This window comes from Streptopelia decaocto (assembly GCF_964273445.1).
Source record: "Streptopelia decaocto genome assembly, chromosome: 19".
NCBI classification, from domain to species: Eukaryota; Metazoa; Chordata; class Aves; order Columbiformes; family Columbidae; genus Streptopelia; species Streptopelia decaocto.
In genome coordinates, this window is record NC_138674.1 from 159,313 (window position 1) to 184,300 (window position 24,988).

A 24,988-nucleotide genomic window follows, 5' to 3' on the forward strand; every position below is an offset into this window, starting at 1 on the left:
AGTATCTAAATTACATCTGGGAAACCAAACAGCATCAAAGAGCAGACCTGCAAGCAAGCATCCGTCAGGGCAGTGCTGCCTTGAGCCTGGTCCTGGGGAGTTTGTTGGATCAACGAGCAGGAATCGGGGTGCAGGGTGGGAGCTGCATGCAGACAAGCCCAGGAAAAACAAAAGCTTCATAAAAATAGTGGGAGATGCTGTGTTTTAAATCTGCCCGGTGATCCACCCCCAGCTTTTGTTGCCCCTCTGGGTTCAGTTGCTGCAATTAGCTGAATGTGCATCAGACGAGACCAGACGTTTAATAGCAGATGCACTGTATTTTTAATCTCAAGGGTATATTGAGGCTCTAAACCAAAATCTTATCTCCTTCATGCTGAGCGGGAACATTTCTGTGTGTCCCAGCCGCCGTGTCCTCCAAATGGGTGCCTCCCTGAATGCAGCTGCAGAAGATTATTTGCTTTCTAGTGTGCTATTTCCCTTAAACCCCGACGAGGTTGCACGGGGTTGGTGTACCCATGGGTGTTGTATGGGCCTGGGACATCACCGGGGCATCCCCTGGGGCTGGTTGGTCCTGGGGTTGGGGTGCCCTTGGACAGCGGGTGTTACACGAAGGTGTTCCCCCCACAGAGGCGCTGCTTAGGGCTGAGGGAACCTTGGAACACTGCGTGGGGCCCAGGTGTCCTTGGAGCGCTGCACGGCGCCGTGCGCAAGCCCCGGGGCATTGTACCGCGCCCAGCACCCCGCCAGCGCACTGCCCAGGGCCCGACCGCCGGCCCCCACCCGCTCCCCCGCCGCTGCCCCTGCAAGTGCGCGGAGCAGGCCAGCCCGCCAGGGGAGGGGGGAACGTGCTGATTTGCATACTGCCGCCACACTCGAGCCAATGAGAAAGCGTTGTCGGCCCCATCGCCGAGACGGGCAGGCAGAGACACCAATGGAACGCGGGCACAGAGGCGGGGCGCGGCGGCCGGGGAGACTCGGCTGGCGAGGGCGCGCGGTGCCACTCGGCGCCCGGCGGCGGCGGCAGGTGGGTCCGTGCGGTGCTGGGGACCGTGCGGGGGCCGCACGGGGGGCAGTGGCGTCCAGCGTGGGGCTGGGGAGCGGCGTGGAGAAGGGGTTGGTTCCCCCCAGATGCTGCTGTGGGGTGAAATAGGACGGGGGTCCCCACCCCTTTGCCCCGCAGTGCATGGATGTCTGGGTGGAGTTAATGCAGAAGCTCCCGAGCGTTACGGGGGAGCACTGGGATGGGCACAGGGGACGAGGCGGGCTGGGGTCACACTGGACGGGGGTCAGTGTCGCCGGTTGTGCCCGCGGGACAGTGCTCAAGGGAGGGGATTTTTCTTTATCCCACTTTTCCTCACAAAACGAGGCTCCTGTGCCCAACTGTCAGGTTTTCTCTAATGCCACCTGGTCAACATGCCCCATAAGGTGCAGATGTAAATATGTGGTTTTGATTGCAGTAGCTATAGGTGATAGCACAAGGTCAATGTAATGTTTCTGTTTCCGAAGCTTCTGTCACTTTTCCCTCCTCTCTGGGCACAAAATCTCTTTCAAAGGTTGTTTCAGAGTGCGCGTTTGCGCGAGCTCGCTCTGGCCAGGAAGGGGCGCTCTGCGGGGGGCTGGGGGGCTGGGGGTGTCGGTCGGCGCGGCCCCCGACAGCAGCTCCCAGCTGAGGCTCCGGCGCTGCAGCGGTTCCTGTCCCTGCCGTGCCGGGCGTGCGGGGCCACGCTGCTGCTCCTGGAAAAAAGCCTTGAAAATAAGAAAAGAAGGTGATACTCTAGGGTTTTAAAGGTAGATTTAAAGTGATGTTTCTCCATAATAAGCTATTGTTGAGGTGGATTTGGGACATCACTGGGGCATCAAATCCAGCCTGGAAACTGGGATTGCAAGTTAAAAAATAAATGTTGAAGGCACAAATCGCTTCTTCCTTTAAAGTGCAGGCAAAGGGCTGGGGGAAGAACATCATTAAATCCGTCCAGCAGAGCCTGTATCTGGCTTTTATGGGCTGTTTTCCTGCAGGTGTGGTGGGTTTGGGTTGGGCAGTGATACTCTGACTCAGAGATGCTCTGGTTTTATTTCCAACCTGGTACCCTAGAGATGGGACAGAGCTGCTGGGGGGGGCAGTAATGCCACCAACGCAGGGGGAGCAACGGGCACTGCTGGCAAAGGGGTTGCCCAGGAGCGTGGGACTGGGCACAAATAACTTCCCAGTGGTGCCGAGAGTTTTGCAGCCAGAGTGCCGGGGTCCGTGTCAGCGGGGTGCCGGGGTCCGTGTCAGCGGGGTGCCGGGGTCCGTGTCAGCGGGGTGCCGGGGTCCGTCAGCGGGGTGCCGGGGTCCGTCAGCGGGGTGCCGGGGTCCGTGTCAGCGGGGTGCCGGGGTCCGTGTCAGCGGGGTGCCGGGGTCCGTCAGCGGGGTGCCGGGGTCCGTCAGCAGGGTGCTGCGCCTCCTGGTTCTGGGCTCGGGGGATGCAGGGCCTTTGGCAGGAGGCTGGCGGGCGCAGCTGCTCGCCGTGCCCGGGGCAGAGCGGACGTGTCTGCTGGGATGACACCTTGTCCAATTTTTTTTCTTTTTTTTTTTTTTAATAAAAGCAGATGATCATAGCTTCCCAAACCTTATTTGCACAGGACATGCCTGAATTATATATGTTGAGGTCCTTTCCCAGTACTGTTAGAGCATCTCTGCACTGGGCCGAGCCAGCAAAAAGGACGGTTCCTGAGTGAAAACCAGTGTGCATCCTTCAGGAACGTCACTGCTGTGTAATTAGGTGTGTTTGAATTGCCAGCCTGAAGGAGAAAGTTTGCTGTAAGGCTTGAGATGCTCAGCACCAAGACCCCTCTTCCATCCAGCCGTGTGCCCCTGGGCTGGCTCCGGAGGGAAAGTATTTTCTGAAGTTCTCAGAGAATAGTTTGCTGCTGTTTGTATTTGTATGCTATTTAATATTTTATTTTATATTATCTCTCAGTTATATATATTTATAGAAAGTTGTTACAGCCCATTGAGGGAGCTGCCCAGCTTGTACCAATCTCATGTATATCACAGGGAAATAATAGATTACTTAGCAAGGGTTATTTTATTTTAACGCTATATGTTTGTGGACATAAAGAAATGGCCACAAGTGCTCTAATGTGTGAGTTGCTCACGTAACTTGTTTGTCATGGAGCTGATGAGCTTTTTCCATAATCAGTAATTGTGGTCAAAATAAGGATTTCTGATTTTGCAAGTGACTGTATTGGAAAATTGGGAAAATAGTAGTAAAGTAACTGTCAGAAGTGAAAAGGCGAGAGGATGAGGGATGGCAGTTAAACTGTGTTCTGCCTGTGGTGGCCTGCCTTCATAAATGGTAGTATCGCTCTTAGAAAACCAGCATCATTGAAAGTATTCCTGTTTCAAGTATTTTTTTATTTACCTTAAATTTAATCACTGAAATAAAAAGAGCTCTAGGAGACACTGCCTCTCCTTGCTTGCCAATGACATCATTTTGGGGGTGCAACCCCAAAGCCACAGCATCCTCAGCAGCCCCGGCACCCCGGCCCCCTCGGCGGCGGAACAGTCCGGCATGCAGGGTCACCTGGCTGGAAGGCTGTTGGAGAAAGCCCTAAATCTGTTGCAAGCAATGAGATTCTTTTAGAAATTAAAAAAAAAATTATATATATATATATATCTCCAAGCTTAATTGTCAGATTTATGTTGGAGAAAAGACTAAATTGGAGTAGAATTGGCAAACAAGGCGTTTCTTGTTTATTCCTATTTGATATTTGTTTGGGTTCCCCCAAGCTGTCTCCTACAGTCGCGTTTGCTCGGCGGGTGCAGCTGCTGCGGACGCCCGTGCGGCGGCCGAGCTGCTCCGGGCGTGCGGTGCGGGGGGCACCTTCACGTGGAGCACCCAGAGGTGGAATCTTTATTTCCTCTGTCCTGAAAAGCCTGGTGGGTCTGTTCTCCCTGGTTGTTTTGACCAGGGGAGAAGACACGATGAAAAGAGCCTGCTCATTTTTGATGGCAAAAAGCCCATTTAGGGGGTGCCGAGGAGTGGATAGTGGGATGTCAAGTACTTTCTCGCTTTTTAAAGATGGTTTATATAACCTGCTTGGCTATATTATTATATTTTTTTCTGTCCAGTTACATAATCCTAATTTATGAAAACATTAGGAAGTTGCATTCCCCGCTGTTACCTGAGCGTCTGTATATAATGACCACGGAGCTCGTGAGGACGCTCAGCTCCCTTCCAGCCGTCTCCCGGGAGGCTCAGGCAGGTGTGGAACAGCTCGTTATACACTCGTTCCTCTTGCTGCAGCTGAAACTTGAGGGCAGCCTCTTATTCAACACATTAAAAAAGTAGTTATGACTTGGATCTTAAACCACTTCAGAAGCTTAAAAACATTAGCTAGGAAAAATGATTAAGCAAGCGTGACAGGAACTCATACCGCTATATTGAAGTTAGCTGCATGCAGTAGTTTGCTTTTCTCCTTTTGTTGTTCTCTTAATTGCTTGAGAGCTTCCCGCAGCCGCGGTCCCGCAGCCGCGGTCCCGCATGCCCTCTGCCCCTCGGGGCGGGCTGGGCTGGAGGGGACCGGCCCTGTCTGGGGCGGCGGGGGGTGGCACCGGCACCTCGAGGATCCTCGGGTCTCCGGGGCAGGAGTTAACCCTGCAGCGGCCAGGCTGTGCGTGAAGGAGACCAGGGGGTCAGCTGCCACCCCAGCGGGACGGGGGCTCATCAGGCTGCTGGGCAATCAGAGCACCTCTGTTTGCATTTTGGTGTTTTGCTTGAATAAAAGTTGCCATGACTGGCCTGCCAGGATGCCAGCTGCTTGCACAGTGTGCATGCTACGAAGTAAATCAGTAAATGCGAGTCTTATTCAGCTAGCAATAACTTAAATTTATGACTTCCCCGTTTATTTTAAAGGAGCACGGGAAAAGTCAAGTGGCCAGGATTTTTTTAATTCAAGCTGTGATGTATGAGTGTGAGAAATGGCACTTGATGTCTGGATGCATTCTCATGTGTTGGGATGGAGCTAAGGATTGCATGGAGCTGCCTTGTCAAGCTTAAGAAGGTTGTGTTTCCCTAGAAATCCCGATTTTAATCTATTAACGACTCAGACGCTGTCTCCTTGGGTCTCTGCTCTGCTGGTGTAGGTGTCTTAAAACACCCTCATCTGGGGAAGACTCTGCCCTGGTCTTCCCTCTGCTGCCCGGGGGCAGTTCCCTCAATAGGCAGGTGCTCCGTTGGACAGTAGTTTTTGTGATCCAGGGAAGCGAAGCCGCGGGGCGGGGGAACCAGCCGCTGCACTAACGCCATTGCGCTCCGTTAGCTGGTGGCGGGTGGGCTGGGGATGGAGGACGGAGGGGCTGGATTTGGGGCCCTGCGTTCCCCCTGCCACGCGTTTGGGTTAGTTGTGTTTTTAGCTTGACCATTGCATTTTAAAGAAACTCCGTCCTGTGTTGCAATCTAAAACTTTTAGGGCTTTTATGGTGCCATGGAAGTGAAAGCGCTTTGTGCTAAGTGGGTCTTAAAAAACAAACCCCAGAGCAGTCAGCTCTTATTTTTCCATCCTGCGAGTTTTCATCCTTGACTTTCAGCAATAGTCAATAAAAAAGTTGGACAGAGTGTAGCTTTTTTTTTTTTTGCGGATGGTAAGATGCTAAATGCTGTTTTATGGAAACAGTGAGTCAAAGCATCATCCCGTGGCTGTGGGGAGCCCAGGAGCTGCCACGGGAGGTTCTGTCCATGGTCCATCACCCCTTTCTGACTGCGGTGGAACACGGTCTGGGGCTTAAAACTGCTGTCTCTGTTCTCCATTCTTCTGAAATCTTGTTTTGGAATAACACACATGTGTTTTGTTTTGTTACCAGCTGTTTGTGTGGAATCCCCGCCTTGTCGCTGGTGGGGACCTCCCGGGACCCCGGACATTCAAACCTTCTCCGGCGATCGCATGGTGGCGAGGTGAGACCCCTCGAAATCCTGCCCAGCCTTTCCCTTCCCCGCGTTCCCTCCTGAGAGCCTCCAGGAGGGATCTGCCACGGGAAGTTTCCATTTGGAGCTGGCGAATTCCCGGTATGCCGATTTCTAGGAAATGTGGCTTGGGATCGTGTGCTTGGTGAAACTCTAGCATGTGTGATACCTGCCTGTCCCCAGCCTGGGGTTGGACATCTGCATCCCATTCCCCGCTTTGAATTTTCTCATGTTTCTCTGGGCTGGAAGGTAGCAACATCTGTGTGGAGAGGGAACTGTAAAACAAACGGCTCGTTTTGATGGCGCGGGTTTCTGTGCAGCGCGCGCTGGTGTTGCAGGGCGTGATCCTCCTGGAGCAGCGTTTCTGCTGCAGCGATTGTCATTTGAAAGGCACGTGCAGAGGGGAAGTGGCTTCGAGAGGCTCCCATTGCAGGTCACAACTGTCTGTTTCGCGTCGAGCGTGTGTCTGGCATCATTTGCAGACAGCCTGAAAAATCACACGGCTCGGGATAACGAAGGTGGAGGGGACACCAACCACCACACAGCCTGAAAAGGAAATAACAGTGTTTTGTCATACTTGCTTAAAAAAAAAAAAAAGAGAGTGAGCAAAAAAGCACAGAATGCGTTTTTCTGAAGCAGCGGCTGAATTAATGAATGTCAGACGTTATGTGGGTGCTAAACCTGGGGTCAGAGCTGCAGCGCTGCCCGGCTGCGCGGGGTGTGCAGGGGCTGCTCTGCCTGCGCAGCCGGCGCCGCGCTGTTGCTCGTGGACATCGACTGCAGCTGCACTGCCGTGAGCGTCCATCGCAGCGACACCGCTCTCCGTCTGGAGGAGGGCAGAGCGGTTTGTGACTGCTCGTGCCTGCGTGCAGGACAGCCTCTGGGGAGAGAGCGGATTTGCAAGGAGGAAAGAGGCAGCAGTCATTGCTTTTGAGCAATTCAGGGAGTTTATATTAGTTTAGCAGAGCTGAGAACATGCATGTGCCAGCATCATGGGCTGGATGTGCTGGTCCCAGTAAAGAACACATAGTGCACATGTAGGAGTCTCCTGCACTTGCAAGCCTTCTAGCTCAGCTAGAAGCTCTTTAATGTATCTCGTATTAATTCATGCTGAAATAGTTGCACTTGAAGGAGATATGTCAAAACCTCTGGATTTTAAACTTGTTTATTATAGCTCCTAAATTACAGTTTAAACAGCTATGCTGAATTTTTAGATCATCCAGTAGAGCAGAGACTGATGAACAGCAAACAAGTGCAAACCCGAGACCCTTTCCTCGAGTTCTGAAGAATAACTTTGCCCTTTCACAGGGCCTGGGGAGGCTGGAGGTGGCGGCGCTGGGTCCCTGTGCCGGTCAGGCAGCCCCATGCTTGGCCACAAATGCCTGGGCAGGGGCTGGTACGGACCAGACCCCAGTGCTGGGCTCAGAGCTTGACCAGAGGCGTTTTTGGGGGGTTTACAGGCTCCTGCAAGGGACTTTTGCTTTAGGATGTGAAGAATCAAGCTGTGCAAAACCGCCCCAAACTGCAGAACCTCGGAGGAGGGAGGATGGTTTAGCCTGGCTGCCTTTACAAGACTTACAATATTAAGCTCGTAGGTGAGGGAAGAGCAGGGTCTGCCAGGGGTGTCAGAAACACCCAGAGGCTTTTGCACAGGGTAATTAATTAACCCCTCCCTGTTTCTGGGGCGCTCTTGGTTCCTCAGCAGGGTTCGGGCTCCGACACCTCCAGCGCGTGTCCCCGGCTCTCGGTGACAGCCCCCGGCTCCCTGGTGTTGAAATCTGGGGGAGGAGCAGATTCTTTTTTTCCCTACAACTGTTTGTTTCAAATTAATTGGGATTTTGAACCCCAGCCAGCCTCCTCCTGCTGCCCCAAACCGGAGATAAGCAGGAGAGCCGCGGTCTTTTCTCTAACCTAGTTGGAGCCGTTTTCACTGGACTGAGAAGTCTCGAGGTCTTTCATAATGTGGACCACATCTTAATAGCTGGTCTTGTGGGCTCCATCCCTCCCACTGCTTCTGACGCAGAGCGTCTCCCCTCCCGCTCGCCTTGGCCAGCTTCCCTGGATGACTCTACTAATTGCTTACGTAGAAAAATAATGAGAAGGATGCGTATGATATATTTTTAGATGTCTCTTGGTGGGATTTAGCAACCGGCAAGCTGGAGCCAGCACCTCCCCGTCTGTCTTGTGCATCCCAGCGATGGCTGCTTGGTGGACCTGGGGAGGTTCTGCCCCAGGAGGTGGCACTTCTTTTGCAAGCTGCTGGTTTGGGTTGGAGAGACCTCCCCAGCCCCCCAGTGCCCCCCTGCCATGAGCAGGGACATCGTCACCAGCTCCGGTTGCTCAGACCCCGTCCAGCCTGGCCTGGGGTGTCTCAGGGATGGTTCATCCACCACCTCTCTGGCCAACCCAGCCAGGCTCTCACCACCCTCAGGGCAACGGTTTCTTCCGAAGTAACCGACAGTATGTTTTCCACTGTATAGATACCCATGAGATGACGAGTCTCACCACCAAAGTTGCTTTTCTAGTGTTTTTTAGGTGTTACGATCTGAAACCTCAGCAGAACAGGGGAAAGGGAGCAGACACAAAATCTCATTAAATATTACACCAAAGATGGTCCTAATTGAGCATTGCAACAAGTAGTTCCCTTATTTTTCTATTTGGTTCTTCCATTGCAGGGCTCTTTGTGTCTCAGTGGCTTCCTGTGCCGGGGGGGCCGGGCTCCAGCTCTTCCCTTTCCTCCCGGGTGTGAGGAGCACAATTCTTCTTGCACGGCTTATCTGCCCTTAGAGCTGAAAACATCCTTTCTTTGCTCTTTTTGAATCCCCCGAATGAATAATTTCTCCTGCTGGTTAACGTCAGCTTCCACACCAAAGGCTGTGGGAAAGTTTTGCAATTACAGTCACTTTAATAGATCTGGTTTATGTCTTAAAAAATGCATCGCTTTCTAATTCTCCATTGCATGTTTCCCTGATTATGTGTCGCACAGCAGTTTGGCTACCAAAATAGCCTTATGGTTTGAAGGAGATCATCAGGAAATATGTTTTTTAAACCATAGGCAGTTCTCTTTTTACCAGGCAGCATTGGTAGAAGTCTGCATTTGATCAAAAACATGGCTTTTCTGGCATCTCGGCTGCTCACACAGTGATATTTGGAACGTAGTGCGGCAGCAGTTTGCCCAAAAAAACCCCAATTTCTTTGAGTCTTGCTGTGAATTTTCTCTTCAGCAACCCAAATGGTTGGGATTCTTTTGGTGCTGGGTTTTCTTTAGTTCTTGGAGAAGATGCTTGCTGTTTGTTCGGGTCTTCCCATGCAGAGTGATGCTCCGCTTGCCGGAGACTCGGAGCTTCGTCTGTCGTCTTTGGGTGGTTTTGGTGGGTTTGCCTGGGGTTGAGGTGCTGCTTTCCAAACAACAGGGTGTCTGACAAACAGGTAATTCCTTGTGGGAAGGGATTTCCCGCTCTGCACACTCGAGATGTGTGCGAAGCTTCCTGCCCCAGCTCTGCAGCAGAGCTGATTTTATTTAACCCTTTCCTCTTGCACCGCGTCCCGTGGTCCTGCCAGGCTCATGGGCTTCGTGCCGTGTCTCCGCAGGTCCGGGGCTTATGCAAGGAGACCATGACCACCGATGAGGCCGCCAAGGGCGAAGGGGAGGTGCAGGCGGCGGCTCTGGCCGAGCGCGGGGAGGACATCACACCGGCTCGAGACCGAGGGGTCCTGAAGGTGAGGGGGCTGCCCGGAGGGTCCTGCGTCCCGTGCTCTGGGTGCTCAGCCTGTAGGCCACGGAGCGCTTCCAGGGCTGTCGGACTCTTTTCTTCTTTTAAATTTGGAAGGCAAAGGAGATGAGCATCACTTGGCATACAGAAGGATGGGGTGGTGTTTGAGACTGATGGTTTCAGGCTGCTCAATGAATTTCGCTGCTATTGTGTTTCCTAATCAGATTATTAGCTGTAAATCCACAAAACATTTTTGTGCATGACTCACAGACACTAGAGAGAGCACGTTACTGAAGTCATCCAGTCTGCTCCACAACCCGTTTTTCATATTCAGGGCCATTTCTGGATAGTTCTGCTCCCCAGTACTTGCTCTTCTCCAGTTGAATAGGACCTTTCCTCTAAGAATAGCATCCTCCCCTGCTCCATGCTCCGCTTGGGAACTGCGTGTTCCAGGCTGTAGCATTTGGAAAATAAAAAGTGTTGACAAGAAGCGAGTAGCGAAGTGACCCAGCCCTGCGCATGGGACGCGCGGACAGAGCGCGAGTGGCGGCAGCTCCGTCGGGTCTGGAGCGGCCGCGTTCCCGGGCGCCGCGGCGGGCGCGGGCAGGCCTGCGCTCAGCCCCGTCCTGCTCCGCCAGCGTTCCCGGGCGCCTGCGCTCAGCCCCGTCCTGCTCCGCCAGCGTTCCCGGGCGCCTGCGCTCAGCCCCGTCCTGCTCCGCCAGCGTTCCCGGGCAGGCCTGCGCTCAGCCCCGTCCTGCTCCGCCAGCGTTCCCGGGCGCCTGCGCTCAGCCCCGTCCTGCTCCGCCAGCGTTCCCGGGCAGGCCTGCGCTCAGCCCCGTCCTGCTCCGCCAGCGTTCCCGGGCGCCTGCGCTCAGCCCCGTCCTGCTCCGCCAGCGTTCCCGGGCGCCTGCGCTCAGCCCCGTCCTGCTCCGCCAGCGTTCCCGGGCAGGCCTGCGCTCAGCCCCGTCCTGCTCCACCAGCGTTCCTGGGCAGGCCTGCGCTCAGCCCCGTCCTGCTCCGCCAGCGTTCCCGGGCGCCTGCGCTCAGCCCCGTCCTGCTCCACCAGCGTTCCCGGGCAGGCCTGCGCTCAGCCCCGTCCTGCTCCGCCAGCGTTCCCGGGCGCCTGCGCTCAGCCCCGTCCTGCTCCGCCAGTGTTCCCGGGCGCCTGCGCTCAGCCCCGTCCTGCTCCGCCAGTGTTCCCGGGCGCCTGCGCTCAGCCCCGTCCTGCTCCGCCAGTGTTCCCGGGCAGGCCTGCGCTCAGCCCCGTCCTGCTCCGCCAGCGTTCCCGGGCGCCTGCGCTCAGCCCCGTCCTGCTCCGCCGCCGCAGCTCCACTTCGGGGTTTGTTTTTGGCAGCTGATGGAAGGATAAATTGAATGTCTCCCCTTCAAGCCTTCCTTTGGTTTTGAGCAGCACTGGGCTGTATATGCGTGCGTGCGTATATATTTATATATATGTATATGCGTGTGTGTGTGTGTGTATATAAAACTGCAGGTGTGTGTATATCTCTCTCTATATCTCTCACTCTCCATATGCATCCTTGGCTGTCCCATGGCCTCTTTTTCTCTGGTTTCTCTCTCTCAGATCATTAAACGACCTGGGAGTGAAGAGGAGTCCCCCATGATTGGGGACAAGGTTTATGTCCACTACAAAGGCAAACTCGCCAACGGTAAAAAATTTGACTCCAGCCGTGATCGAAATGAGCCCTTTGTCTTCAGCCTGGGCAAGGGTGAGCTGGCCTGGGGGCTCCATCCGTGGGGATGATCCGGGGGGGTGGGATGATTCTGGGGGGATTTGGGATGATCCTGGGCGCTGAGACCCTGTTGCAGAACAGATGGACAGTGTCAGCCCTGCCGTAAGTGACTGCTGAGGGTGTTTTTTGGGGGTGCCATCTTTGCAGCACCCAGGCTGGGCTTTTCCTGGGCCGCCAGCTGTTCCCTCCTGCCTGACATCTGTCTGTCTCCTAGGTCAGGTAATCAAGGCATGGGACATTGGGGTGGCTACCATGAAGAAAGGAGAGATCTGCTACTTGCTCTGCAAACCCGAGTACGCGTACGGCTCTGCTGGCAGCGCCCCCAAAATCCCCTCCAACGCCACCCTCTTTTTTGAGGCAAGTAATGCCAGTGGGCTGGCGCGTGGGTGAGCTTGCTCGCTCCCTTCCTGCCTTGCCAGCCAGCTTAAAAATTTAAAAAAGAAGAAAAAACACAACAAAAAACCAAAAACCACAACCAAAAAACCAGTTTGGATTCCTGAAACGTGTCCCTCTGCTCCAGGAACTGCTGCCAGGGTTTTCTCAGAAATGTGTGTCTGAGCCGGGACTGGAACTCTGGCTGGGGAGAGCCCCAGTACCGGGGGGGGAATGGGCAGATTCCCGCTTTAAAAATGCACATGGGAAGGAGAAAGCAGCTGGGAAATGCCCCTGGGTGCTAAAAACCGATCGGGGCCGTGGGGCGGCAGGAAAGCCGAGGTTTTGGCGCAGTGCGCTGGCTGGGCAGGGCTCCCCGGGACAGGGCGGTGGGCAGGGAGGAACGGGTCTGTCCTAAATTAAAGCTTAGTCTTTCCAAGTCTAGTGGGACTGAGCTGTGGGTCAGAACTGGTCCCGTCAGAGAATGAAGGGGAAACTGCTGCCCATGCTGACCCTGGGCAGCTTTCACGGCATCTTCCAGCATCCGCCCTGTTGTACCCTTACAGGTTAATAAACCTATTTTTGCTGTTACTTTGTGTTATGCTTCAGGTACTGGATATGTCCCAGTTTCTAATAAATTGGGTGTATTACGCTGTGGCTTGGAGCTGGCTTTTATGAGCGACTTCTGCTTGTCAGCTGAATGGAGAATTAGCTGGCTTGGCTCTCCAGCGGGAGGATGAAATGCCGCTTTGTGGCTTTTCTGTTGTTTTTCTCCACTCCTTTTTCCCTCCTCAAGCTCTGCCCACCTTTTTTTTTTAGGTTGAGCTGCTTGACTTCAAAGGCGAGGACTTGTTTGAGGATGGAGGGATTATCCGGAGGATCAAGAGGAAGGGAGAAGGTTACTCCAACCCTAACGAAGGGGCTACGGTGGACAGTGAGTGCCTATCTGTCTGTGGCGGGAGCTCGAGGGGCGACCACGTCCCGGAGCAGCCCCGGCGCCTCTCCCTGGCGAGGGGCCGCGTGGGCTGCAGGCGGCGGCCGGCGCAGGCGCCTCGTCCGGGGGTGGACGGGGTGCAGGGGGCTGGGGGGGTCGCTGCCGCCCAGGGGCGCTCACCAGAGCTCTCCCTTGGACAAGGCTGTGACCCCGGGGCAGCGATGGCTTGTCTCAGCCATGTATTTGGGAGGTGCGTTGTTGCTGGAATTAGTGTGGAAGAAACCATGCTTGTAGAAGCGAGCAGCTCCAGGCTGGAGTCTTGAAAGCGTTTTTACTGGTTTTAAGTTTTACAGACCCTAATTCGTACTTCTGGTCCCTAAAACCCAGGCTGTAGTTGAAATCTGGCATTCCAGCTTTTGTTACAACCTTTCCCCCGGCCCCTCCTCCTTCTTCGTTTTTAATCTGAGTACAAATTGCTGTCAGCACATCAAGTTCGTGTGCCAGCCGCACTCGGTACACTCTGTTCTCTCCTCTTCAAAAACAAAATCGCTGCAGGCACCGAGAGAACAATAAGTCAGGGCTGCAACTGGAGTGATGTTCCTTCAGCAGCTTTTTTTTCCCTGTAATCCAAGAGCAACTGCAACCAGCTGACCTGCTCCTGGAAACCTGAGTGGAGATTTTCCCCCTTTGCCTGGTGTATTTTTTGTGCAATGAACATAGAGCAGAACTGTCCTGGAAGGGAAGGATCGCAGCATCCTCCTGCGTACTCTAAAGCGGGATGTTCCCGTCACTGCTGCATCCTGCTGGGGGCGGGGACCGGGGGGGCCGTACAGCTGCTTTTGGGGTCAGGGATTCTGGGAACACACAGGGAGATGGCATGGTGTTGTGAGCTTGCTGGGTTACCTGTATTTTAGGCTCAATTTTCCACTTTCCTGTGCCTAAGGAAATAGCCAGCTTGGTTTTGAGTTGGGGTGATGAGGCAGAGCGTGGTGTCCACCCGGGGAGAGCACCCTCAGGCCGTGCATGACGTCAGGGGCTGCGCTGCCCTGGGGACGGGGTCTTGCTTAGTCCGTGTGTCCCGTCGCAGGGACTTTCCGTGGGTCCCGGGGCGGGGGGCAGGTTTCCTTCGGCCCAGGCTGCGTTGGTCCTGGACGGAGCCCGGACCCTCTCGGCTCTGTCCAGCGCGGGGGCTGTTTGCTCTCACCTCCCGCTGCCCCGGATGAGATGCTTGGTGTCCTGTGGTACCTCGGGTCACATCCTGCAGCTCTGTGCGGTGCTGGAGGGGCTCTGAGAGCAGCCCCTGGCCCCAGGGTTGTTTCCTTTCCAGGCGTCCCTTCCCCCGTGCTCCAGCAGTGCTTGCACGGGCGATCTCTACCCTGCAGCGAGCAAAAGTAAAGCTTGTGTCCTTCCAGGCTGCAAAGTCCTTAAGCACAGCTGTGATGCCCACCATGAAATTTTCCTCTCAAAACCTTTTTTTAATTTGTTTTGTTGTTTTTTTTTCAATGCTACGTAGGTGTTCCCTTGTGAAATTGCTTTTACTTTTTGGCTACCGACATGCTTATGCCTTGTACCCTGCGAGCAGAGTGCAGAGAACATACAACTGTCCCCAAAGCCCAGAACGTCTTCAGGATCAAATAAATAAAGAATAATCCTGCTGTGGAAACCCAGCCAGGAGTACCAGGTGGTGAATGTGCCAGGTACCCCGTGTCCGCTCCGGCTGCGCTTCTGCCAGCGTCTGGGGCTGGAACAGCACGGGTATTGGTTGAAGATTAAAAATAAATAAAAAAAATGTTTATCTTGTACTTTGAGTTCCTAGAGGCAGGAGAACAAGGCCTTGTTTTCAAGGTAGAAGGCAAGGCGGTATAGCACTGTATAGAAGATTTGTAATCGCTGTGATAAATTCTGCGTGGCGGCATGCCAGGAGCAATATCCAGTTCCAGTAAGACTTGTGCAGCTGAGTATGAGGGGAACATATTAGTCATGGTGTTTATCTGTTGTCTGGTCCTTGGTTAGATGAGATATGGCTGACTTGCTTTTCAGCAATGTTTCAAAGCCCTCCCCATCCCTCTCTGCTTACCAGGGGCTCCTTGGCTGCCCCCAGCCCCGTGTCTTCCCCCTTCCAGGGCTGGAAGCTTTGCTGCATTTCAGGAGATAATGCTTCGCAAGGCACTTCATAAGGTGCTTTCTTCGGAGCCCACCTGGCTTGGTTTGGGTGGCTCTGGGTGCAATCCTGCCGGTCCCCTCTCCCTGCAGTTCACCTGGAGGGATTCTGCGGCGGCACCAGGTTCGACTGCAAAGACGTGAAGTTCGTCGTGGGTGAAGGGGAGGACCACGACATCCCCATCGGCATCGACAAAGCCCTGGAGAAGATGCAGAGGGGAGAGCACTGCGTCCTCTACCTCGGGCCACGGTAGGGGGCATCTCTGGGGGGTGCTGTCTAGTTCTAAGCTTCTGGCACCTGAGACCGTTACAGCACTGGTGGAAGACGACGGTCCCAACAACAGCACTTCTGGGAGAGCTCTGGGTTAGCAGTGCCAGCGGGGCCAGCGCGAGTGTCCAGCAGCGCGCAGGCAGGAATTTCAAGATGCTTTAAAAATTAGGTAAAGGGGCTTTATCCAAGTCCTGTGTCTGAGAGGAAAACGTCTCCCTGTAAATTGCTAGGGCTGGGTCCTTACACTGGAGAGAAACCTGTATAAAAAGACAGATTTGATGCAGCCAAACAGGATGATTCCCTATATATCATGCATCGTATATTGTCAGATGTCTTTGCGCGTAGAGAATAACATCACCCTGGCCCCCAAATGTTGGAAAGCTGCCGGCATGGAGCTGAGTGTGAAACCAGAATTAGTAACCTGGGCCTGTGTTCGTGGCCAGGCGCTGCCGAAATGGAGGTTTCCCCACCCGCCGCCTCTGACAGCCTCTTTCTGCCCGCTCAGATACGGCTTCGGGGAGACGGGGAAGGCGAAATACGGCATCCAGGCAAATGCAGAGCTGGTGTACGAGGTGACGCTGAAGAGCTTTGAAAAGGTGAGGGCGGGAGCACGCTGGTCCCTCCCTAGGTCATGGAACGCGGGTCCTTTTGCGGTGTCCACCCTTTGTCCCTGGCGTGGTGCAGCCTGGCCCCTGCTGAAGTGGATACGTCACCGAGGATCTTAGTGTTCTTAATTTGTTGTTCTCTGTTGGTTTGTTTTATTTTTCTGGCTGGAGTCCAAGGCTGGTTCTCTGATTTGTTCCTAGCCTTGTTCCTCTTGTGCTTTCTTTTTTTTTTCCTTTTAGTTTTTCCCTTTTCTCCTCCCCTCTGGCTGCGCAGGTCACAGTCCCTGTGTCCAGCGGGCCGCGAGGCGCCCGGCCGGCACACCGAGCTGGCTCTCCGGAGAGGCTGGGGCCGGGATGCAGGGGATGATGCCCATGGGATGGGGCAGGGACTGCTGTGTGCGTCCCTGGCTGGCTCACCTCCCCACCCGTCCCCTGGCTGGAGCAAGACGCGTCCCATCCCATCGCGTCCCATCCCATCGCGTCCCATCCCATCGCGTCCCATCCCATCGCGTCCCATCGCATCCCACCCCATCGCATCCCATCCCCTGTCTGCCGGGGGTTGTCTCTCCCCACCCTTCTCTTGCCTTTGGGGGTTTATTTTTTGCCAGGATTTTTCCTCCCGTGGGGTTGCAGTGGGCAAACCACCTCGCTCAGGGTGAAGTCCCGAGCCTGGCAGGGGCTCCCCTGTTGTGAAGGGCTTCAGGTGTGCACCCTGTGTGTGCTCTTGGTGTTTGCTCTTCCCCAGCCCCTCAAATTAAAGAAACTGCCAGATCCATCCTCTGTAGTACAGCTCTGACGAGCGCTGCTCGTTACTGAGGAGTTGCGGCGGCCATGGGTCCTGGTGGTGCGGGGGTTGCCGTGCCCCGCTGGGATTGCTCTGGGTGTTTATTTGCAGGCCAAGGAGTCATGGGAGATGGACACCAAGGAGAAGCTGGAGCAGGCAGCCATCGTCAAGCAGAAAGGCACGATGTACTTCAAGGTTTGTAAACTTAGGGGTGGCGAGGCAGAGCAAGGGAGCTGGAAATAAGTTTGGGGTGATCGTAAGATAAATGCCTCGAGAGTCATCGGTGTCAGAGCAGCTGTGTTCCCCCAGTGTTGGGGAAGGCGAGTCCTGCTCTTCTCTGCCTTTTCCTCGCTCCCTGAGATTCCTCCTTTCCCAGCGCTGCCTGGCACACGCGTGCTGCCCGCGGAGCAGGACGGGTCGGATCCTGCCTGGGGCTGGATGTGGCCAGGGCTAACGCGAGGGGCTCTGTAGTTGCCATTCCCAGGACAGAGCATCCCGCTCCCCCGCTGCTCTGCACAGAGCTTGAGCACGAGCTCGGACTTGGCGTTTTGCGGGGGCTGCACACCAGCAGCTCCAGCCAAGCCCCAGTGTGGCTGCAGCTATTCAGCATCCTCCTTCATTCACTTGTTTATGCAAGACACTGTGTTAAACTCATAACCTGTTTGCAGGATGTTCTGGGAGCCGATCAAGCATTGTCAGCACAGGTTCCTCTAGCATCTTCTTCTTTGCTCCATCCCAGGAAGGCAAATACCTGCAGGCGGTGATTCAGTACGGCAAGATCGTGTCCTGGCTGGAAATGGAGTACGGCCTATCTGAGAAAGAGTCGAAAGCCTCTGACTCGTTCCTCCTGGCTGCCTTCCTCAACCTGGCCATGTGCTACCTGAAGCTACGGGAGTACGCCAAAGCTGTCGAGTGCTGCGATAAGGTAGATGTGCACAAGCCTGGGGGTTGGAGCATCCTCTCCTAAATGTTCCACTGGGAGTTCAGGGGGGTTTGAATTTCTTTTCATATGAGAAGCAATTTCTAAATGGCAGTGGGGTGGTGCCATCCCTTCTGCACCTTGAGGTCTCTGTGGATGCCATGTGCTTGGAGACTGCGGCAGCAGAAGTTCCCTTGGGGGTTCAAAGTCCACCTGGCCATGTGCTCACAACAGCTTTTCTTCCGAAATCAGATCCACGTGGATGGATCCGTGTCGACCAGCCGCCTTAACATGCTGTTTGGGTCTGCCCAGGCTGGATCCGGGTGCGACAGAGACTGTGCTAGAGCTGCAGTGGATCTCTCGGCCGCTGGGATGGGCCTTGGCCAGTCCCTGAAAGAGCTGCAACCTTGTCTTTGTTAGGAAACTATGAATTCTTTCATAAAAGGCTTAGATTTAAGCATCTTGCATGTGGTAAAGCTAGTTGCCTTAATCTAAAAGATGAATAATCTCTGGGAGGCATATGTGGCTTTCACTGCAGGAAAATCATGTCATTGCTAAAGCAGGGAGACAAAAGCACGTTTAATCCATCAGCTCCCTTGCCTATGAGCTCCCTGTGCTCCTCTGGGCCCAGGTTTAGCATTTACAGCTGATTTCTTGTACGTGGATTTGTCTCCTATCAACTCTGCCACTCTCAGAAGGATTTTAAGCAGATACAAATAACTGAACTATATTAATGACCTGCCAACTGCTGACGGAGACATGTCAGCTCTGGTAGAGCAAGATGGAGGCGCTCCGGAGACTTGAAGCTGCCTCGTCGTAATTTTTGGCAGATTGCGTGAGGCTTTAGCCATAGGGGGGTCTTTTTGAGGATCCCCGAGTTGCTAACAGGGACCTGTGTGTTTCCAGGCGCTGGGACTGGACCAGGACAACGAGAAGGGCTTGTACCGCAGGGGCGAAGCCAGGTTATTGATGAATGAGTTCGAGCTGGCAAAATGTGACTTTCAAAGGGTGCTAGAAGTGAATCCACAGAACAAGGCAGCAAAATCCCAGATCTCTGTCTGCCAGAAGAAGACGAAGGAGCACAACGAGCGGGACCGGAGGATCTACGCCAACATGTTTGCAAAGTTTGCGGAAAGGGATGCAAAGGTGCGTGTTGCCCATTTTTTGCCATCTAGCAGTTTGCACCAAAGGATATTCAGCAGGTTTGTGATGGGAAAAGATGGGTTAAAAGCAATTAAATAATAGATCAGGCTGAGGATGGAGGGATAAAGCCTGCTGCAGTGGGAAGAAGGGGTGTATTTCTTGGTCTCTCAGAGACTGCTGTTAGATGCTCTGTCATCAATAACAGTATTTGCAGTGTGAGCTCCCGAGGGCTGATAACAGGGTTGGCATTTGTACTTCATTTTGCTGTTCCCAGCTCGTGACTGTTGATGACCTCCTGGTTGCTGGTAAAATGAAATGTCATCCTGTCTCTGGCAAGGCCAGGGGTATTTTGAGGCATGATAGGATGGATTTCCTGAACCTGGTAAGGCAGTAGCCTGCTCCTCTGCTTCTGCGGAGAGGTCGCTGTCTTGTAACAGGCTCTCATCCAAAATTCCTCTGAACAAAACGGGTGTACTGTAACGAGAGCAGACACAGCTTTGCAAGCTGTCTGCGCAGGTCATTTTTAGTGTAATCTCTTCTGAAGTGGTGCCTGGAGGCTGAGGCTGTGGAATAAGGGAGCAGTGCAGACTGGGGAGCAGTACGTTGGGTTCGCTGGCTGGGGGCAGGGAGTGGCGTGTTGGCTCGGGCGCCACGGGGACACCGACACGTGCTGCTGGAGCAGGCGCGGGGCTTCGCGGTGCCTCGGTGCTCCTCTGCCGCACCTACAGCTCCGTCCCATCTCCAGCGCTGGGCCGACGCAGCTCAAGCGCTGCCAGCCGCTGAGCCACGCGAACAGGAGCCTGTGGGGTGAGCGGCGGTGGCTGACGGGCAGGGGGAGTCACGGGGAGGATTCTGCTGGCCCTGCCAGGCTTGGCTGCCTGTATCCATTCCCAGCATCGCTGTCACCTGCCTGCTGCCTCTTCCTCCCGTTGCCAACTCCATGTGCTTTATCTGCTGTTCTTCCAGGAAGCAGCCGGCAAAACCAGGGTCAAGACAGCAGCGGAGAAGCCAGCTTGTGAAAAGGGACCTGAAACTCCTGGTGCCAAAGATGAAGAGGCTGAAGGACATGTATGATGGAGGAGGAGAGGAGCGGAGAGCCTCCTGCCCTCGGCCCATGCAGAACAAGGTTGCTGCCAGACCTCGGAACACGCCAGTGTTTTCTTGTAAAGCTTGTTACAGTTCGTGTGATCGTGGAAGTAAAAAGCACCTCACAAAGAAAAACAAACCCCATCCCACTGCCCTGGGTGCAGCCGGCGGCGGAGTGGGGGTGGCAGAGCGCCGTGGGACCACCGCACGGGAACAAATAGCTTTTAAACGGAGAGGAAAAACCACAAAACTGAAACTCTTGGCTCTTGGGAGGTTTCCATAGACAACTCGTCCTGACTCCATTGGCTCCGTGTCAGCTGTCGGTGCAGCATCCCAGGTCCTCTGCTGCGAGTGGGACGCAGGAGATGCTCCTTGCACGCTGCAGCGCTGCCTCCGGTTGTACCCAGCGCATGATGGCGCTGCACTGGCACCAGCGCCAGGTGCCACGGTGCCTCCGTGGGCACGTGGGCTCGTACAGCCCAGGGCTGGCTCACGGGGCCCAGAGCACCCGGCAGCTCGCTCACCGATTGGGTTGGGGGAGAAACCGGTTTTGCTCTCCTGGTGGCTTCTTGCCTGTGGCCAAAGGGGTTGCGATGTGGAGCCAAGTGTGCGGGTGAGGACCCCCCCACCTTTGCTGCAGCCTCTCAGTGCAGGAATGTGATTTGCCCTTAAAGCGCTGTTTTGTGGGGAATTTTACCTTTTGAAGAAGATGGTTTCTTTGTCCTCGGAGGGCAGAGCCTCCTGTCCAGCTCTGCTGCTCGCAGGTGCTCAGTTGGCAGCCTGTGCCCCATCCCTCAGCTCCCATCTGTAGATGAGAGTTTTATTGCTCGTTTGGGGTCTGTACAGGGGAAAAAGCCGCAGGTTGACGTGGTTCGGAAAGCAGGTGGCTGGGCCGGAGCTGCTGCTCTGGGTTTACAGTTGGGCAGCGAGCACCTTTCCTGTGGTGAGGGGGCCCCCCGGCATGAATGGGGCACGTGTCCCCACGCTGGTGCTGCTGCCACCTCGGCCGCTGGCCCCTCCGTCCTGAAGGGATGCCGTCACTACCGTGTGAGAACAGCTTTCCGGTTGGTATTTTTCCTGTCTGTTCTTTGTAATATCCCTTTTGGAGCTTGAAAATAAACAACTGAAAGAAAAAAACATACAAAGTGCTTTTTCTGTGGATCGTGTGCAGCGCGGGAGGTCGCTGGGGAGCGCCGAGCCTGCCGCCCCGGCTCCGCTGTCCCGGCTCCCGCGGGGGGTTCCTTCAGGAGCTGCTGGTGTCTCCTCATCGGCGCCACCGCTCCCCGAGGCCGGGGGGGCTGGCGCCCCTGCTCCAGAGCTGCCCGAGCGGGGGCCGCTGGGCCCTGGCTGCGCTTCCAGCGGGGGGCAGCCCGGACAACGCTTTTCATAGGAAACAACCCTCTACAGAAGAATCAACAACCCACAACAAAAAGCCCTTGCGTTGCGGTTCTGGGCTTTCCCCCTGTTTTTAAGTAGATTTGTGCTTTATTTTGCTTTGGCGCTTTTCTCCTCCTTGGAACAGAAATTAAACCCGGGCAGGTGATGAGATGCCGTTTAGAGATTTTTGTACTGGGAACATTTTGTACAAAGGAATCAAAACCTTCGCGGTGCCGGCGGGTCCCGGGTGAGCGGTGTTCAAATGCCATCTAGTGGCACTGGGCACAGGGTGGGAAATAACGGCGCCAGGGCATTTTTGGGGTGTCTGTGGTGCGCTGGGCAAGGCACAGGGTCTGGTGGGGACACTTGGCTTGTCCAGCTTTGCAACCAGAGAGCAACTGCAGGTGGCTTTGGAGGGGAACAGTAACAGTGAAATGTTAAGTGCTGTTAATGAGGAGGCACTGACAGTGGGCAGGGTGCGAAACCCGTCAGCCAAAGGGACCCGGGGACATGGTACGGGGGTCAGAGCAGAGCGGTGACCCACAGGGAAGCCCTTGGCATTGCAAAACAACCCAAATCCTGCTTTTCTATACCCAAGATGACATTCTCTGGTGGAAAAGAGACACGTGCAGGGAGGGTAACCCTGAAGGAGGTCAGGCAGCATCCTCTGCCCACGCTGGGGATCCCACCCAGCAAGGGGGGAAGCTGTGCACCCGCAAAGGGCACCCAGGGTCCAACCGTGCCCCTGTGCCCGCCACAGGGCCCCCTTTTCCTGGGATTACTGCCGTGCCAGCTGCTCTCCCTGCCGGCCTGGCCGACAGCCCCTGAAATCCTATTACCGAGTTTCAGGAGAAATAAAAAGTTAATCGTCTCCTTCACCTGCTCTTCCTCCTCCCCGGGGCTGGCGGAGCTGGCTGAGCCGATCCTGCTCGGCGCGGCCGGTGCCCGGGCGCAGCGCCGGTGCCCGGGCAGGCAGCCCGCAGCCATGCCGCTGCAGACCGAGATCCTGCGGGAGGTCTGGGCTGCTGACAGGTGGGTGCCCGGGCAGGATGCGACCCGCGCGGGGGGGCGATGGGCAGGCATCCCCACTGGGTCCCGGCTCCTCCAATGCCTTTTTCTGTTATTTTCTGTTTAACTGGAATTTAATGAGCTGGTTTATCAGGTTTTTACTCGGGCGCGTGGTGTGATGGTGCTTCATGGGCTTGCAGAGAGGCAAAGTGTCTGTTGGGGGGGGGGGGGAGTCCCAAAATTAACCTCAGTGCTGTCACCCCTGGCCACGGCAGAGCCCGTCCTGGACTCCAGGCTGCACAGGGCGCTGCCGGCTGAGCTTGACCCAGTCCAGACAGGGGGAGCTGCCTGAGCCAAACGAAAGGTTGACCTTTCCCGCCCCCAGGACACTGGGGTGTCACTCAGCTGGCAGGTTTTGCCCTCCCCCCCCCGCCCAGGAACTGCAGAGGGCTGAAAGCCCTCACCCCTTTGCTTTCTGTGCCCCACAGCCCCAGCGAGGACCTGGGCAGCCCCCAGCAGCAAAAGCCCAAGCAGGTGAGAAAAAAACCCTTCCCACCCTGTCCCTGGTGCCACCGTCCCCTGCTGCAGCCTGTCCCCAAGGGCTGGGGCCACCAGAGATCATCAGACCCCGTCCCCACACCAAGACCAACGTGGCGCTGGACAGGCTGCTCTGTTGGGGTGCTGCAGCCCCAGGAGGGCATGAGCTTTTGGGGGCCCCTGCTCCAGAGCAGCTGCTCCTTTGTGCATCCTTCCAAAACCCCCTCTCCATCCTTTCAAATCACCCCATGAGGTGGGCTCTCAGTCCCTAATTAACACTTAATTAAGCCTCTCAATTAAGCCATCAGCTGTGATTCACTTTCCCCAGACTGTGACCTGGAAAGGCCAGACCACCCTCGCTGTATTTCGGCACAGCCCTTGGGTGCTGCCGGCCCTGGGAGGGGTCTGCAATTTCATTGACCTCCTGATTTAATCAACAGCCCCTCCTTGAAGGGCTTCATTAAGTAACGAAGCAAGTGGCTGTCCTCCCCCAGCTGCTTAAGGGATTAAAGGATGCGAAGGAGCTTTTCGATGTGAGCTGATGACATGGAAGAAACAGCAAGTTCCAAGATCTGCCATGGGATCCCCCAGCTTCACCACCCCAAATCTGCAGTGCTGGGATCCTGCTGGGATCCAGCTGGATGTCCCTTTTGCAGCACAGCTTCACGCGCTGTGCTGGGACAGAAGCCCCTGTGAAGAGGAAGATGTTCTGTTGGGTGGTGGGTGCCCTGGTGCAACTGGATTTGCTTAAAACACCTTCTGAGGGCCCTGGACCTGACACTCCCCAAATATCTCCTGTCTGGAGCCAAGTGCTGCCCTACATGCTCTGTATTTGGTAAATCAGGGTTATTAATAGGCCCAGCTAACCCGGATTAGGTGCGCTGTGCCTAATCCCCTTCTTCCCCGCTCCTGCTGGCCTCCATCACCGTGGCCCCGCAGCTCCTTGCCTTCCGCGGGACCTCTCGCAGGAGCAGGAGATGGAGGTGCGGAGCCCGCCCTTGTCCCCGTCCCAGCTCAGGTGCCCTGCAACGCCCACCGGCAGATGAGCCAGTGCCCGGGTGGCTCTCGCTGGAGTCCCCATGGCACAGCGTGGCTTGTCCCTCCATGCTGGTCCACGGTGCTGGGGCAGTGCCAGCATCATGTCCCTTGTCCCTGGGGCTGGCACATGGCTGTCTGCCCCGGAGCCGGTGCTCTCCTGGCTGTCTGCTAACAGACCTTTCTCTTTTCCTTCCTCTGCCTTCCCTGGGTGGCTGCCCCATGGTAAGTTGCTTGTTTGCTAATGACTCGTTTTAAGGCAAAAACGTGTACCCATCCCTGGAACGGGTCCCTGCTTCCACGTGGCGTTGGCGTAAAGCCTGGCCGTATCTTGGGAAGAGAGCTGGCACTGTATAAGCAGCGGTTGCCTCGCAAAGGGAAAAGGGGCTTAAGGGCGGCGCTGTCTCTGCAGCACCGTTCTGCAGGGGCAGAAGGTGAAAAAGAAGCGGCAGGATCCTGTGCTGGAGCCCGAGGCCAAGCCCCGGCGCCTGCGGGTGAAGAAGCTGGACGAGGCGGGCGCTGCAGAGGAGCCCCGTGCCCTGGCACAGGGTAAGCGTGGGTCCCCCCGGCTCCCCTGGAAATGGGGCACATGCTGGTCTTCGCCCGCCTCAGGGTGCACCTGCGGTGCTCTCGATCGCGGGCATCTCCTGAAATGCACAGGGGTGAAGAAGCTGAGGAAAAAGAAGGAGGAGAAGGGGGAGGAGGAGAGTGACAAGGACCACTTCTCCAAATTCACCAGGGAGCCTCGGAAGAAGAAGGAAAGCCCGACCTCCCGCTCCCGTGTGGCCAAGGGCCCCAAGAAGCAGCAAGGTGGGGGGGCAGCACCCGCCTCTCTGCAGGCACCGTTCGTGGCACCTCATGTCCCCACGCACCACATCCTGGGTGCCATCCGTGGTCCTGGTGTCTGCAGGGGCTCTGCACATCCCTGGGGAGCTTTTTGGCCAAAACCCATCTACACACAGGGGAGGAAAGGGGCAGAGGAGCTGCGTGCACGGTGCTGGCTGCAGAGTTGGGCTTGCGTGGGGACACAGTCCCTGGGAACGCTGCGGTGCCGGCCGGCTGGTGCCACCAGCACACTAGACATGTCTCTGGAGCAAAAAGGTGGGGTGGGCAAAAAGTAGAGGCTCCCTCCCCCCCGCCCGGTTCCACACCCCAGGGCTGCAGCCGCGAGATGGCGATGTGACCGTGCGCGCTGCGCCGCGCACCGGACACGTCCAGCACCCTGCCCGTGGCGGGATGAGTGCCCACGCGGGGTGCGGGTCCCCCCAATGCACAGCGTGCTCGCATTGCTGATGCCGTGGTGTCCCCTCTGGGTAGAGCCGGCTGAGGACTCAGAGGATGAGGAAGA

General features: G+C 55.7%; 1 protein-coding gene across 3 annotated transcripts; it reads left to right on the forward strand.

Annotated features, from left to right (window-relative positions):
* Positions 1 to 966: 966 nt before the first annotated feature.
* On the forward strand, positions 967 to 19,805 carry FKBP5 (FKBP prolyl isomerase 5). 3 transcript variants are annotated; one of them, XM_082069115.1, is made up of 12 exons: positions 967 to 1,024; positions 5,846 to 5,936; positions 9,537 to 9,665; positions 11,241 to 11,385; positions 11,624 to 11,766; positions 12,601 to 12,715; positions 14,969 to 15,125; positions 15,652 to 15,742; positions 16,647 to 16,730; positions 17,275 to 17,460; positions 18,361 to 18,600; positions 19,564 to 19,805. In XM_082069115.1, exons 3-12 carry the CDS (start codon positions 9,561 to 9,563, stop codon positions 19,669 to 19,671), a joined length of 1,374 nt encoding a protein of 457 aa, XP_081925241.1. In that variant the 5' UTR covers positions 967 to 1,024; positions 5,846 to 5,936; positions 9,537 to 9,560; the 3' UTR covers positions 19,672 to 19,805. The 3 variants fall into 3 exon arrangements, with proteins under 3 accessions (XP_081925241.1, XP_081925239.1, XP_081925240.1); XM_082069113.1 differs by lacking the exons at positions 967 to 1,024; positions 19,564 to 19,805 and adding an exon at positions 17,707 to 17,869 and having other exon boundaries at positions 18,361 to 18,568; XM_082069114.1 differs by lacking the exons at positions 967 to 1,024; positions 5,846 to 5,936 and adding an exon at positions 6,025 to 6,047.
* The last annotated feature ends 5,183 nt before the right edge of the window (positions 19,806 to 24,988 follow it).

What these genes read in the sequence shown, in the direction of transcription:
- FKBP5 (XM_082069115.1), top strand. Translation starts at nt 9,561, where the DNA reads ATGACCACCGATGAGGCCGCCAAGGGCGAAGGGGAGGTGCAGGCGGCG. An exon ending in GAGACCGAGGGGTCCTGAAG is followed by an intron (nt 9,666 to 11,240) that starts GTGAGGGGGCTG and finishes TCTCTCTCTCAG; the next exon opens with ATCATTAAACGACCTGGGAG. An exon ending in ACGCCACCCTCTTTTTTGAG is followed by an intron (nt 11,767 to 12,600) that starts GCAAGTAATGCC and finishes TTTTTTTTTTAG; the next exon opens with GTTGAGCTGCTTGACTTCAA.